Here is a 16,218-nt window from a genome sequence, read left to right on the forward strand (position 1 = left end):
AATATGTCTACAATAAATTAAATGTATAGAAACATGTAGGCAATGTGCTGTTACTAGGTGCTGTAAGGTTTTCAAACCTCACCTGAGATTCTGTCCTTTCAGTTTGTGGATTTGGGTGACACAACTCAAGAGTTTCATGACTGAGTCACAGTGATGCTCAAACCTATCTTTAAATCATCTCAAAAACTTCTATTTGTATTATGTTTCATTCAACTCCTGAACTTATGGCTACATCTTTCACTATGACATCAGAGCTCACCTGAGAGGCTCCAGCTCACGTGTTTGTGTGTCTCTGTGCCGCTCAGGCTGCTGCTGACAGGACTTTCATAATGAAATGATGCCTGACAGTCACAAACAGATCAGTTGGACAAGCTATAACTAATTTAGCTTATAAATAATGTTCATGTCTAAATGACACATATGCAATAATAACTCTGCTCTTGAGTCACTCATGGCACACTTCTTTACAGAAAACACACAAACCTGGCAACTCTGCAGAGATCTTATGGTTAAGATTGATTGAGATTGGTAAAAATATTGGTTGGGACAGTCTAGCAACTCCTTCATATTGGTAGTGACATGTCCTTACCCTACTGTCCATACCCAAATCTACGCCCATGCTTAAAGGTAAAGTCAGCAATTCTAATCTGATACACTTTTTGTCAAATTCAGTGAATATCTCCTCATGGTCTGCTAGCCGTCCGTTCTGTGTGTGTGCTGAAAAAAATATGGCGTTCATACATAGCACTGGCTCTGTAAACGGGCATGTAAATACAGTGGCTCTGAGCAAACCACACAACACTACTCCAGCCAATCAGCAGCAGGGGGCATTCGTGCTCATGCACAGGACAGGAGGAAGTCATCAGAGCAGCTGTCAGTGTGAAGACATGACAGTCTCCTGTCTCCAGCACTCGCTGAATGGTGGGGGAGGGCTGGCAAACTACAGAGAGAGAAAGGCTGTGGCCAATTCACTTAAGAGTTTTTTCATGAAATAGATATGCTTCCATTTTATTAAATGTATAATTCCACACTGAATCTGAGACAGGGTGTGTAGGACAGACAGATCGCTGTGCAGAGCAAGAGGCGGGCAGCTGGAGGTCTGGTTAGGTGTTGGTAAGGACGGCCAACTGATGTTCTAGGAGGTCTGGCTGTGGGTTGGCGGAGACGGCTGACTGCAGGTCTGGTTGTGAGTTGGCAGGGGCTACTGACTGGACTTCTGGCTGAGTGTCGGGATAGGAGGCTGACTGGGGTTCAGGCAGGGCATTGGCAGGGGTGGCCAACGTGGGTTCAGACAGGAAGTCGGCAGGTGTGGCTGACGGCGCGGGAACAGGCTGGACATTAGCAGGGGTAGCCGATGGCTCGAGAACAAGCTGGATGTCGGCAAGGGTGCTGGGCAGCGGAGACTCTGTGGCACTGTACTGCTGAGAGAGCCAGTGGTGTCGCATACCATGGGGACCACACCTCCTTTTAGAGACTCCACAGTACCCTGTAAAAACAGCAAGGCGAGTCCCAAAGTATGACCACTGGATGACAGGGTGGCTCCTTGGTTTTTCCATATGAGGCTCGTGGGGTTCAGGGAATGCAGGATCAGTTCAGGCAGGTAGCTGGCTAGCTGGCTCAGGATGGGCAGGCTGCAGGCTCACAAACTAGAGCCTAATTGACTGGCATGCAGGCTGGTTGTGAGCAGTCTGGGATGCAGGCTGAAGGCTGGCAGGCCAGCGTGCAGGCCGAGATGCAGCTGGAGTGCAGGCCAAGATGCAGGCTTAAGGCCATTATGCTAGTCCCTATCATGCTGGTGGCTATTATGCTGGTTGCTAGCATGCTGCAGGTTAGCTGGCTGGGAAGCAGACTGAAACCTAGGAGGCCAAATGCAAGCAGACAAGGAGGTTAGAGCAGTAGTCAAGTCCCCCTGCAGTTCCAGCTAGGCAACTGCTGCTAGGCAAGGCCTGGAAGAAACCTCCTAGAGTGCCATTTTCAGAGCTTGTGCTCTATACTGCAGGTATTGCTGTAATAGTTCATGAGGCACTGAGTAGTGTGACTCACCTCACCAAGTTCGTCCACTGGGTCCATGTTTGGCCAATAACATCTGAGGCAGAGCTAGATGTAGTTCGATGATTTAATATACAAAGTGGAGGTACAAAAGCATACAGGATGGTGAGGCAGGCAAGGGTCAAAACCAGAGACAGCAGTCCAAACAGGCAAACAAATCTGAAGAGGAGCAGGCAAGAATCAAAAGTCCATTAAACAGGCAAGATACGAAACAGGCAGGTAACAGGTCTCGGGTACAACAGATGAACAGAACACAGATACAGAGGCTAGAGAGCAAGACGTGAGATTCGTGGCAACTTAACAATCTAGCAGAGAACAATGGAAGTGGACCGCATAAGTAGTGAGTGGCTGATGAGGGAATGAGTTGCAGGAGAGGAGTGGGCGGAGTAGGCCAGGACTGATGAGAAGTGGGAACAGGTGTGTAGATGGGGAAAGGAGGGAAAGTCTGAGGGCATCTGGTGGACAGCTTGAGGATGGCAGGTCTGGGCAGCTGGAGGAAAGTACATGGCCTGGGAAAAGTGAGCAGGGGCTAGAGAGAGAGACAGAGAGCAATGCAGAGGGCTGGGGATGAGAGAGTGTGGCTGCAGAGAGGGACTGAGGAGCAGATTGTGACAGTATGATGAACTGCATTTGGGCACAAGAAGACTGACGAGGTGTTTGTGTTTTTGCATGTGTGAGCATAAGCAGTTTGTATGTCCGACTGTGTGTGCGTGCCATGTTTATGCATACCATGCTTGTATGTACATTATAAATGTTGCGTAGGCGCTTTTCTGTCTGTGTCAAGATGAGTGATCTGTCAAGACGAGAGCCCTATTGTGCTGCCTGTGTGTGTTTATAATTCCTTTGAATTGCATACATGATGAAACCCTGTGGGGGGCCGTTTTCATCGGTGCATTCTGCCGATGTCATGGTTAGCGCTGGTGTGTGGTAGATGCCAGAATCGATGTATTTCACACAAGTGGAGCTGTGGTCACGCTGAGAGGCACGGAGGATTTCAGACTGCTCATGAGACAGCCTTTGATCCAAAGGAAAACAGGCTGAGGGAGCACACACTCCACTGATCCACACAGCCGATACCAGCCTATTAGCACCTGCAGTCAGCCTCAGCTCTGTTGTTTGCAGGTCGGTAGTAGAAAATAATTTAAGAAAGTCAGCAGGATAACTTACAACTAACAACATATTGTTTGTCTTACCTGAAATTCAAGCTGTTAAGCATTGGGTACTAGTGAGCAAATTGGGGATTAGGAGTAGATTTAGGTGCTATATATGACTTTTATTTTATTTTGTTTTATGTTATTTGAACCTGAGGTGACAGATTTTTTGGCCAATTGGGGCCAATGAGAACAAGCTGTAAACACTTCCATATTAATATTACCTCATTAAGTTGATATGGCAAACACTTACAAACAATGCAGATATGAAGCAACATTAGATTGACAGAGATTGTACAGTAAGTCCAATATTCACTCTCCTTATAGCTCTGGTTTGGTCTTCACCAACTCCTGATGGAAAACTTTTGCTCTTTAGCGGCTAAATGCTCCACTATGTTCACCAGCTGGTTGCTAACTTTGTGTGCCATTTGTTGCCAGGCTGGTAGTGTGCGCGGGAGGTTTTTAGAGCTTTTTTTGCTGAAAAAAGCTGTCTGCTGCATCTGAAAACGGTGACTAAGAGAGTGAACAGTAAAGTTGTGGGCTGTAAAATTAAATAAATGAGCTGACAGATGCTAAAATGCTCTGTAGAGCTGAGGGGAACTACAGTCATGAGTCGTGTGATAATTCTGTTTTGTGTAATTCTGAATTCAGAACTACAAGTGATTAATATAAAAATAGTGATTATAGCAGCTTTAGCAGTACTGTACAGAGTAATCTGAATAATACATCTAAAAAAAAATTTTGGTCTTGTAGTCGGATTGTATCTCGATGAAAACACAAATACATACCAAATAGCAGTTTAGCAATTATATGTTGTTTCCCCAGTGAAAATTCATGGATGGTGACAATTTCAGACCTTTGCCCACTCCAACAAATGAGGGCAAAACACACAGCCATCATTTGTGCTGCCTGAAGATCACGTAACTTCACCTCCCAATATCACCATTTTCCAATTTCCCCCGCTAGTCTCAATGGGACATAATCAGTCACTAGCAGTTGGCCAGTGGCACTTGCTGGTGATATCCTGTCTATGATAATAACAACAGTGTCTCATAAGGGCATAACCTGCCTTATTGCTCAATGGATTTACATACAGCAGGTAATCATTTTGACCGCAGGCTATGTGTGACTGATGGTGTGTGTCAGCACTATACATGCAGCCTTTGTTTTCATTTGGCAATTAGGCCTGTCGGGCCATGCTGCCGCGGAGATCAATGTACCGTTTGGATGATTGTAATGCGTTTGATTGTCTGTGTGTGTGTGTTTGTGCAATTCATCTAAATGCTTACCTGTGGGCCATCATCTTTACAGCCTCTATGTATCCATCTCACTCAGTGTTGCTGTGAAGCAGAGAAAACATAAGGCTCCTTTCAAGGGAGACCACACCATTACAATTGTGACCTGATTTACTCTCCCACAGTGGCTTTGATATTAAAACACTGTTGTACAATAATCCATTTTAAAAGAAAACCCAAATTCAGAAATATGCTAATAAAGTGAAGTGTGTGTGTACAACCGCATCCTCCAAGGCTTCTCTAGTGAGGGGATGTGAAAGGGAGAGGGGAGTAGGTGTGGGGGAAGAGGAGATAGGAAGCGATAGCTCAGCAGAAAGGTGTAAAGTCCTCTGGTGGCTAGCTAATCTGCCAGGCTTAGGGCAGCTGGTTTTCTCCGTCAACCTGATGGAGGAAGGGGGAAGCTCTGCCGGGCTCACCTTTCAAGCTGCCTGGGCCACAGCCACAAGGGGAAACCCAAACACATCGATTAGCCGTCAGGAGGGGGGGAGGCAGAGAGGGAGACATAGACTAACTCTCCTCTTGTCTTCCCTTCTACCCCCACCTCCTTTGACCACCTCCTCCAGCTCAGGCCAGTGCTTTCTCACGGGAACATATGGGTATGGCGGCGAGAAGATTGAGGATGGAAGGAGAGCAGTCAAGAATGAGGAGGAAGAAAAATGAGGAAAGTGTGGTGAGGGAGAACAATCAACAAAAAGAAAGACAGGAATCAAACAAACAGGCAAGCCCAGGACAGCCATGTTTTGCTTTGCTCTGATCATAAGCCAAAATCTGGGAGTGCGTGTGTGCACAAAGGGGCTTGGATGTGTCTGTATGTGTGTATGTGAATGTTCGTGCACAGCAGCTGCTGAGTTGCTGTGTTTATCTGTGTGAAAGCTTTACGGTAAATAAAGCTTGAGCCCTGGCAGGGAGACAGGTGCAGCAGGCTGGGCCAAAGGAAAGCTACTGTAACTCAGGACGAGAGAGAGAGGGGAAGAGAGCAAGTCTCTTGAAAGTGCCAACCGGACAATCTTTTGAAGTGGCCCATATTGGCATATCGTGAATAAACATGAGCAATGTTTGCTTTCGAGCAAAGCAGAGGCTGAAGGGGTGAGGCTTATTAGAGACCAAGAGGCCATGTTGATGATGTTGAACTGTGGCCATGATCATTTACTTCACTGAAAAGCCGCACAAGCTCATCCGGTAGTATTTATCATCTTAATCCTCATGTTCGTCTAATCATGCATGCGCTGATGTGAAAGAATGGAGGCGCTAATTAAAAAGAAAATTCCACGAAGCTGAAGTGTACCATGTAGACATGAAAACATCTGAGATCATCTACTGTACTGTATTATCTATTCATTGCTCAGTTTTTCAAAATTATCTACCAATTATGTTGTCAACTGCCTAATGATACTATTTTGTCAGCGCATTTATTAAGAAAACCATTATAATAATCTCGAGAGTTTCACTGTAATGCCATTTTGTAAGGATAGGTTTCACAGTTTTCAGTTGCCGGAAACAAACGGATGATAATGTCTATTACTGCTGATAACGATGGCGCAAATTACATAACTCTCCCAGCACCTCCACTCTAAATCATAACTCATCTATAGGCACTTGGAATATTAACCCAGTCTTCCCCCAAGGCTCAGAATATGAACCAGCACCTTATAAGCTGATGCAGCCCTGTGCAGCGGTGGTGTGATTAGAAACCCTGCCTGGTGAACTGCTAATACACTCACTGGAGTTTGATAGCCTCCAGTATGTCAGGCTGCTGGTTATGAATAACCCTCTGCATAACCGACCCTCCCCCACATCACTTAGGGTGAAATACATAGTTTTCACTGCTTTTCCATCAGTGTTTTAGGTTGTGCACTTTAAGTTTTTTTTCTCGCTAACTGAATACATGTCAGAGCATAGGGTTCATCTGAAAGCATTAGAGGAATCAGTAACAGCCCTTAAGTCTTTCTGAGGCGGATCGGGGTGGAGATTAAACAACATCGGTTAAAGGGAGACGGGAGGGGAAATGTGTTTTGGTCTTATAGGCATCTGACAGCTCCTCCATAATAGTGAGCTAATCCGTTTTATACAGTGTGTGTCTGTCTGTCTTCCTTTCCTACACACACTGGCAACAACCAAACACATACACAAATGCACCGCATGCATGCAGACACAAATTCATAAGCACACACACATACACGAGCATGCACGCACCTACACGCTCAAGGGCACAGACACATGCATTCATAAACACTTATCATCTTAGTATTCTTGGCTGAACTGATGAATGGAGAGGCCTTTGAACTGTTGATAATTTATTGAAATGTCTTCTCATGTGACTTGACATCTGTCAAAACTACTCAAAAAGATTTTGTCCCTCCATGAAGACGCTGGCTAGGAATTATTATTAAGGCATGCTAACAGATAAGGTGTTAAAGGAGTGTGTGTGGTTATTCCTGGCAGGGCACTACAAGATACTTAGACACCAAATTGACTCATTATAAGTGCTAATGACAGGTGTCCCTTTGTGTTTGGTTTGTGGTACTGAAACGCTGCCAAATGCCTGCCATCACTAGCGTCAAACGCCGCGGTGTGCAAATATTCTGTAGAATGAGGTGCCCTTATCTGTTGCTGCGCACTCGTTCAACTCATTAAAAATTAATTGATATGTGACATTTGATATCCATTGTTGAATCACTTTAATGACATTGATGTGACAGACTCAATTTAGCCAGTTAGGCTACATAAGAGGAAGAAGTCATTTTGTCCCTCCCATCATTATCGTCCTCATCGCGCTCTGTGATTGCACAAACCAATTAAAACAGATTAACCTCCCATCCAGTTCACTACTTTCTGCCACTGGATTGTTGTGTCATTTATAGAGCATTATGGCTGCCCAAGCTCACTCTTTGTTTTTTTGTTCCACTCTCTCAGGGGCTGTCGAAAGTAATAATTGTGTTTCTTGCTGTGTGATAATGCGGTGCTCTCTGTTCCTTTCGGGTCTGTATTGAAATCTCGATCCTGTCCCTCTGCAGTGGCTATCTCCCTCCGTATCTGAAGAACTGATGGTATCTCCCTCCCCCTGTGAATTTTCTCCTCTCCAGCTGAATTATCCATCCTCTCACTATTGCTCTCTTTCTCAACTTTCAATATTTCCTCTCTGGCTTCCCTATCTCACACCCTTATCTCTCCTTCACCACTATATTTCCTCCATCTTGCTCTCTCTGTCTTACTCCTCTCCCTCCTCCTTTCCCCACTTTGTCACAATTCTCTCTTGCCTCTTATCTGTCCACCTCAATTGCTCTCCTCTGTCTCACTTTGGTCTAACTTGGTATCCTAAAGACGCTTTGCATGTGTCTGGCCAGGAAGCATCAGAGTGTAACCTGCTAAATTGGAATGTTATGGTGAGGCAACACACACGCATGAGGAACTCTTGAGTTAATGGACAATTTACCTCACCTCATTGTTATAGCCTTTACATTCATTAAGCCCCCTCTGCTCTCTCCTCTGCCTCTCCTTATCTTTCTCCCACTCACTCTTTTATTCCTTCATTCTCTCCAATCTTTCTCTCCCCTGGTTGTCTTCATCCTAAAAGCCTGGCTGCATTCTTCTTCATTGTGTCCTACCTACTGTATGTTTCCTGTGGCTCTGGTGTTGCCTTTTCTCTTCTGCTCTCCGCTCTATCCCCTCCCCGCCCCGACCCACGGCGTGAGCTGTCCAGCCTGGTACCTCCAGCTCGCTGGAGTAAATGGTAAAATAATGGTAACAGCTAGCCATAAATCAACCCAATTGAAAAACATCACCATTAGAGTCTCCCTCTCGTTCCCTCCCTCATCTGCTCTTTTCTGTGCCCTTCACCTTTGTTCCAGGAGGGAAGGAGGGAGGGAAAGACAACTACTAGCAAGTGTTCTGGGGGGAAAACAGAGGCTTTCAGAGAAGGTGATGGATAATGAAAAATACAGCTCACGTGTTACTGTTTGTACATGTATTTATTTCGGTGTTCATGTATTTTTGTGTTTGTCTATTTGAGAGAAACCCAATGTTTAAGCTGATACTGCTATATGTGGATGCTATGTACATTGTCCTGACCCGAAGCTTAGAGGAGAAGGCTCATGCGGAAGGAAGAATATCCTTGTGTCAGCACATCCACAATCCGTGTGTGTATGTGTGTGAATGGGCATGCATGTCTTACAGGCTTAAAGGAGGAAAGAGGAAAAATGCGTCACAGTGAGACACCGCAAAATGGCAAAAAGAAGGAGTGATAGCAAGAGATAGACAGAGGCAGAGTGCATGATGGTAGTAAGAAATTTGCAATAATGGGTGGTGAGTGAAGCGATGCATTAAATGTGATATGACACACAGACAGGCTTTTATCTATCTGATTCAAACAAATGTGTAGATACACATATATCCGTGCACATACATTTAGTTACAGCTGCTGATTGCGGGCAGCGGTGCGTTGTTCAAGCTTTATTGGACCAATAAAAGCCGGTGCCAAGCAGAGGCCTGTCTGGGTTTGGTTGCTGTGGTGATGCTTGCCAAGGTACACGGCAGAGAACAGTGGTGGTAGTATTCAGTATTCAGTATTCAATACAACTAAGCACTACCACAATGTAAAAATACTAAAATACAAATAGAAGTCCTGCATTGTAAATTTTACTTGAAGGGTTGGTTCACCTGATGTACCGAAATGATACCTTTAAAAAAACATTCTTTCTTTCCTTATTTAAGAGAAATTTAGTGAATTGGCTACAGAAGTATTATCAATAAAATGTATCAAATATAGTCGTCATTATGGCAGAATTTTCCCTTCTCAAGTGTTTTATCATACTATTGGATTATGGTTATTGAAGCACTAACATGTAAGCAGCATTCAAATGTTGTAGCTGGTTGTGGTTTTAACAAATTTTAAAGATCCTCTCCAGACATGTGTTAAGACATAAGATACTCTGCTTGGAACAATAATGTGTGTCTGGTTTTGGTTGTTTTTCCACAAAAAAAGTATAATTACCACTTTTAAATCCTTAAAATGACATCTACTCCTTCTCCCTCATTAAAAATTCCAGACTCTATGAATATGCAAATATATTCATGGCAGCGTGCAGCGGCTTCTCTGACTCCCGGTTATGGTGTAAAGAGTGTTAGGGAGTCTTTTCTTCAGTGTGTAGATAACACGACCAGTGCAACTAGGCCAAGAAGGTACAACCCAACCGAACTTCTGAACATTATCAACAACTCGCCCGACTCACTTCTACTGAAGCTTAGAGCGGCGCTCAGCAGATTGCAGCTCCTGAGGCCCTTCGGTAGCAGACTGGAGTAGCATACTACAATGGCTCAGAGGCACGAGGAAGCCGTGTGCATGGAGGCAGAAGAGGGGTTAACAAGCTGGTCTGTTAGCCAAGCTAAAAGCTAACGCGACCAGGCCAGCCATTCCATCGGTCTTTCTTGTCAACGTTCACTCTCTGGATAACAAAATGGATCTGATCTGACTGAGACTGAGCGTTCATCGGGAGAACTGTTGTGTTTTTCTTCTTGAAAATTGGCTAAACAGCAATGTGCTGGACTCTTCTTTTCAACTCAACGGGTTGCTACTTGTCCGTGCAGATCGGAATCAGCTGTCGGGGAAAACCCGAGGAGGCAGAGTCTGCATATTAATTATCTTTAATTATAAATGATTAGTTCTTTAAATTTGTGATGTAGGAAATCCCGCCTGACTGAATCTGTGTTTTTGAGACTGTCCTTTGCACACTGCAGCTTCAAAATGGAAATGCTCAGCCATGGCGTTGACTGCTTATTTCGCTCTTGATATGTCTTGCAGGATATAAAAAACACCACATGGACATGTTAACAAAGTTAAAAACTTGATTTTCATTGGAGGGGGTCTTTTATTACATATGTTGTTTAGTAGTTTAATCTACAGTGATGCATTGTGTATCATAATCTTTGGATTAAATTTTTAATCTAAAAAGTAATAAACACCCGCAGCCATCAAACAAATGTGGTGGATTGAAAAACAATGAGCTGAAAAAACAGCTGAGAATACACAACACATACAAACACATACAATAAATGTAAAATAAGTATTCATGCGTGTGCTGTCTCGCGCACACAGCTCCCACACACTTGACTGAACCACACATGCCGTGACACATCTTGACAGATACACACCCATCCACGCATTCTTACAGACTCACAGCGCAAAGGCCATGCTGCACAGAGGTGCTGACGGCTGTCATGTTAATATACTAGGGAGCCTGGAGGATTGGGTGGTTACTAGCAGGATGAGATGGAAGAGAAGAGAAGAGAAGGAAAAACTGTCAGTCTTAAATGATTTATTTACTAAAAGTGACATCTATTCCTGCAGATTGATTAAGTGCACAAAAAGCTTTTTATTTGTCGTCATTCTTTTACACAATACATTGTAAATAGGGCTGGGCAGTCTCATATCGTGGTGACATGGACATATTGTGTTACTGCTTTTAAAAAATGAAAAACTGCTAAACTCCTCCCCTGTAAAGTGATTGTCCAGTCATAACTTAGCAACCCTAACTAGGCATGACAGGCCTGTCAAGCTTTGGATTTCTCCACATGTTCAAACAGTGTGCAAGGGGTCGTAGGAGGAGAAATACTCTGTATCTAGAGAATTTGGAGGATGATGTCTTTTTAATTGGCTTCCCAGAACCAAAAAGACTACTGCCAAAATGTAAAAAATGGATTAAACTGTCTGCTTATCTGCTCTAATGTAAGATGCAACCCGTATGTCCAGCTAGTATATTAGCATTACTTTCTACAGCAGTAACACCAACAAAGGGTTATTACCCTTTAGCTAATTTTGCGTTATTTTGTGGGGTTGCTGGTAATATAAATAATATAATAATATAATAAAAGAAAAAAACTCCATTCAGGACTGGAACAGCCGTGGTGTGGTATATCACGCTACAACAAGCTACTATATCATAGCAATGTCAACGGCTCTCCCCTGCCATTTATTGGATCTGAGCAAGTTTACACTCCAGCAACCAGAGAAAGAGATAGTTTAGCATTGCCAAACTCATTGATCGGTCCTCATCCTCGAAACCTTTTTTCTTGTAAAAGTGACAATAGGAAGAATAACGCAATCAGTGCTTGTGTGTCTATAGTAAGCCAAGCATCCAACCAGTTTACGTTTATGAAAAACCAGTCTCTTACATTTTCCTTATCATACTGTACTATAATAACAGGACCAATTAGCTCTACACTGCAGTACGAGAATAATTTTATTTCTTTATTTCCAGCAACTTGAGGGTGTTGACTTTTTTCCTTCAGTCTTTAGCTCACTAGCTCACACTCTTTAACATGGTTCTTGTTTTAAAATGATACAGCTAAAAACATTTAAGTCAGTCACAGACTGCGTTTTCAACAGCAACATTGCAAAATTGTCACTGGCTAGAAATTAAAAAATTGCTTTGTCTTCCTCTGTGAAATCAAGAACCTGCAGTTTCAAGAATAATTTTGAGTTTTAAATCTGTCTTCATTAAAATTGTAAACTGCAAATGTGCCGTGCGAGAACAGAAAGTAGCCATAGCAACAGTTAACTTAGGGGGACGAGGTCAGGTCTGTTTTCCCACAAATAACGATTGCAAGCAAACTAATTAAAAACCAAGAAAATTCGTTAATATTGTATCATGTTTAAAATTATGCTCTGCCCACATCGTTTCACTCAAGACCATAAATTCATATGCCTGAACAGGAGTTCTGTGTATACATTTCCAAACAACAGAAAAAGCTCAAATATAGAAAAGCAACTCTTCGTTATCTATAATGATGTGAGCATCATTTTAACAATTTTGAGTATAATATGTATAAATATTTGGAACATATTGTTCCTATAATTTCCCACTTGCAACTTCCAAGCAGTGATTTTTTCCCCTTAAAATGAATAAACAGAAGCATGGAGGAGAGGTCCCTCGTATAAATGTAGGGATAGTGGTTGATGAGATGAAGATGAGGGGTGGAGAGATGAGGGAACGAGGGAGAGAGGGAGATGGGGAGTTAGGGAGGGGCAGAAGGAGGATACACAGAATGAGGGAGGGGAGAGAAGTCAAGACTGAGAGCGCAAGAGGGGATGTTGATGATAGGATATACAGGGCGGGGGGTGAGGGGTGAGGGGGGGGAGGGCTGTTGTGAAGGAGTGAGGACGAAGGGATTGTTAGAAGGAAGGGAAGGAGGGGGATTTGTCCTCCATCCAGTAGGAGTGTGGTCTTTGCTGGCCCCTGCGGCACTGTCTTCCCAATCTCCATCCCTTAATCAAGAGTAAGAACAAAGATATGCATGTTATTAAAAATCAGGCCCGTCAAAGGGAGCAAGGGAGAGAGGGAGAGAAAGAAATAAATAATGGCATAGTAGAGTATAAATATAGTGATATCCTCCAGGCATGTTCTATCTATCGCTCTTTTTTCCTCAGCCATGAAGGAATTCTTCTCTCTCTTTTGCCTCTCTCTTTTAAATAAAAATGAAATGGTGTTGATTTTCATTGTCTGCCTTCCACTATGTCTCCATGTCCCATCTCTATTTTAATGCCGGCTGTCCATCTCTTTTTCACTCTCTTTTTCTCTGTCTTTCTCTCTTTCTCATTTCTATGCTTCTGTACTGTGACTGACTCTATCTCACTGTCTTATTAGCTTTGTTCTCATTCCCTGCCTCTCACCTGTTCTTCATTTTTCTCTTACGCTTGCTAGCGCACCCGTCCCCTCCTCTCTTATTTTGTGTGATGTCAAGCTAATCACTCTGCTGCTGTTTCTCTCTGCATCTCCCTCTCTCTGTCCCTCTGTGGTGTGAAAGTGATTATTGTGGATGGTGCATTAGGTGGTTTGTGGTGTGTGTGTGTTTGTGTGTGTGTGTGTGTGGGAGTGATTATGATGGCATGTTGAGAGACAGGTGAAAGGTGAAGCATGGGGTACAGCTACAGACGGAGGCGTCAGTGTGTCATCTCTTATCACCAGTATTTAGTACTGGATGTGTTACCCCAGTGTAATTTGCAGCTCAATATGGAATTATACAATATTTACAGCCCAGGATAATTAGAGGGCTGCAGTCAGCTATCACAGTGTCACTGAGGACACAGGCGCTCCTAATTACATGTCACATGTCTAAATTTAGACTAAAGGGGGTTTGGTAATTATCTGTGTGTCCACTACACAAGAAAATCAAGACCCAAAATACACACATTTTCAAAGCTGGTTTTGATTATGTAGTGTGTTCACAGTGGAAAAGGGACAAATTAAGTATCCTCCAAAACAGTCTGCAACAGTATGCAGACAAAAAAAACTTGATTTTTGAGTATGCTCTTGATGTACACTATTCCCACAATGTAATTCACAAAGGAAATGGTGGAGTTGCTCACATATTGCATCATATCCAAAATGATAAAGTACATTGACTTGTATACTAACTGCAAACACAATATACTTTGACAATAATTATATTGTACATACTGTATACAGATAATATCGAGGGCTTTCGCTTGTTCAAAAATCAAGTTTGAGAACTAACATTTGATTCATTTGAATTAATTTGAAGTCAGCTAACAGCCTTTCCGTCTAGGCTGTTGCATCCAAAATTGCTTCCAGACATTCACCTCTGAGATAGTTTGGTGTCACAATTGATTATTCGTTCAGCACAGCTCATTAGTTTTCTTAATTTTGCATTAGTGAAGAGACAACGATAGCCTACTTTACTAATCATACGAACTGAATTTTAGGAACGTCCTCCGCTGGAGTACAACACTGTGAATTTTGAATTTAAATGGATCATTTTAGATTTTTTAACCTCACGTTCAAACAGTTTTGAATCGGAATTTGAAATAAAAAGTAGTATATGGTATTTAATTAAGTGAGGCTGCAATGCTGCTGATTGTTCTTGACTGTATGAAAAATGGCAACTTTGCTATGCCTACATATCCTTACCAGTAGCAGGGAAAAAATTATGATTTGGCCTGATGGTGGCACCATAGGAAGGACCATACTGTTATTTAAACAGTTTATCTTCGGTTCAGTGCTATTTCAGGACATCTCATACTCAACTGTCAGGCTCAGCTCTATTTGGCTCCACTTTCATCACTTAGAGGCCACATTAAAACAGACAACAGCACTGTGTGGAAAAATTGCATCCTCCTCATTCAATTGAACGGGATGACTGCATTGATGCAGCTGGAGGTACCAACGTAGAGGGCGCAGGGGTCGTCTAGCAAAAAAGTTGAACCTGGCTCAACTTTGGCCAGAACATAATGCAACATCATCTGGCCAGGGGCTGCGTTGGCCAATCAAATACGTGCAAGTGCACATTCCTGGTAGATGACTGTGCAACATGTCTGCTGTATTCCTACTGTTTACCTGGTGATTGCTGTGACAAAAGATAAAATGATTGCCACAGTGAAAAATTTCCGGAGCAGTAAAATCCTGTCTTATAGTATTACAAACTGCTCATGTAAACTTATGGATCTGTTAGTAAAACTGAACTTGCAGGATTGTATTTTATTATCTCGCTGGTAAAATGCACACTCACACCAACGCAGACACATGCTTTTTTTAAATGCAAGTCTGTTTCCGGATGTTCTTGAATGCCCACTAAGCCTCAACTCTACGTAAAGTTCAGTGAATGTTACCTGAAACATTAGTACTGCACTACTAGCACATAGCATAGAATGCTAATATCACCAACACCTGTATAATAGCCCTGTTGAGTTCAAAAGCTCAGCAGTGACTACCTTTGTGATGATTATAATGTTTCTATTGAATGTACTGTATGTCACAAAGTGATCATTCATAGGCTGCAGTTGTTTCAGGGCTGTTGTTTCGGATTGCGTAATACTGCATTATATTTCATGTTATTGTGTTGACCTGCTGTATTTGCCATAATGTAAGTTTGAATCAGTCACTTACCACCGCTTCTCCCTCTCCTCTCTATTGTATAAAAAATGTGGAAACACAGAGGGGGTGATGACCACTTTGACCTTTATTGACCCTCTCCTTTGTTATCATTTATGAGTTTAAAGTGCTTCAGTATTTGTACTCTGAAAGTACATAAACTGTGTACTCTCTCCCTCTGCTCTGTTAAGCTCTCGCTGTCTTTCTCTCTCTCTCTTTGTAACACTCACACACACACACAAACACGCAAAAAAAATGTACCTGCCTGACACAAACCATTTATTCCAATATATAAACAATCTACCAAATGCTACCCAATTTCTCAGGTTTTCCAGCAGCATTCATGATTTTCCTTCTATGACAAATGGAACATTTGTAGAACAAGAAATAAGCAGATTGCAGGAAAATAAGTGAGATTTCTAGGGTTGCTCCAAATTTCTACCATCTATAGGCCCAGGTGCAGAACATGATTGGTTTTCTAATAGGTAAGCTGGGTTGAGACACATTGAGAATATGGGACCACCTGGGCGTGGGTATGTGCACATGTGCCTCATGGCATCTTTGACAGCAGTGTGTCTATGTGTGAAAGCGTGCAGCTGCATTTGCCCTTGGTTGTGCTCATTAGACTATTATGAGGACGGTATGTGCTCATTACTGAGAGAAGATTCACAAGAGCTGCCATAGTATCCAATATGAAGTCAGTGAGGAAGACAACAAAGACTGTGCTGTATATGATTTGTCCTCTTGTACCATCAGTCGTTTAAACATGCATTGAGATCAAAGATTCCTTTGAGTTTAACCAAGTGGCAACCTTTAAGTACTTTAAATCCTGCTTTGTTG

The 16,218-nt window shown here is 42.8% G+C and overlaps 2 protein-coding genes across 2 annotated transcripts in view; one reads left to right on the forward strand and one right to left on the reverse strand.

The window, feature by feature from the left end:
* Positions 1-16,218, forward strand: part of grik5 (glutamate receptor, ionotropic, kainate 5) — a 91,027-nt gene that overhangs the window by 20,040 nt on the left and 54,769 nt on the right. The gene's annotated exons all lie outside the window — the stretch shown is intronic.
* LOC122986910 (E3 ubiquitin-protein ligase RNF12-B-like) lies at positions 993-2,089 on the reverse strand. The gene is made up of 2 exons (XM_044358416.1): positions 2,044-2,089; positions 993-1,856 (listed from the first exon to the last, which is right to left on the reverse strand). The coding sequence occupies exon 2, from the start codon at positions 1,554-1,556 to the stop codon at positions 1,104-1,106; it is 453 nt and encodes a 150-aa protein (XP_044214351.1). The 5' UTR covers positions 1,557-1,856; positions 2,044-2,089; the 3' UTR covers positions 993-1,103.

The sequence above is a fragment of the Thunnus albacares genome, chromosome 8 (assembly GCF_914725855.1).
Source record: "Thunnus albacares chromosome 8, fThuAlb1.1, whole genome shotgun sequence".
In the NCBI taxonomy this organism is placed as follows: domain Eukaryota; kingdom Metazoa; phylum Chordata; class Actinopteri; order Scombriformes; family Scombridae; genus Thunnus; species Thunnus albacares.

What these genes read in the sequence shown, in the direction of transcription:
- LOC122986910 (XM_044358416.1), bottom strand. Translation starts at nt 1,556, where the DNA reads ATGGAAAAACCAAGGAGCCACCCTGTCATCCAGTGGTCATACTTTGGG.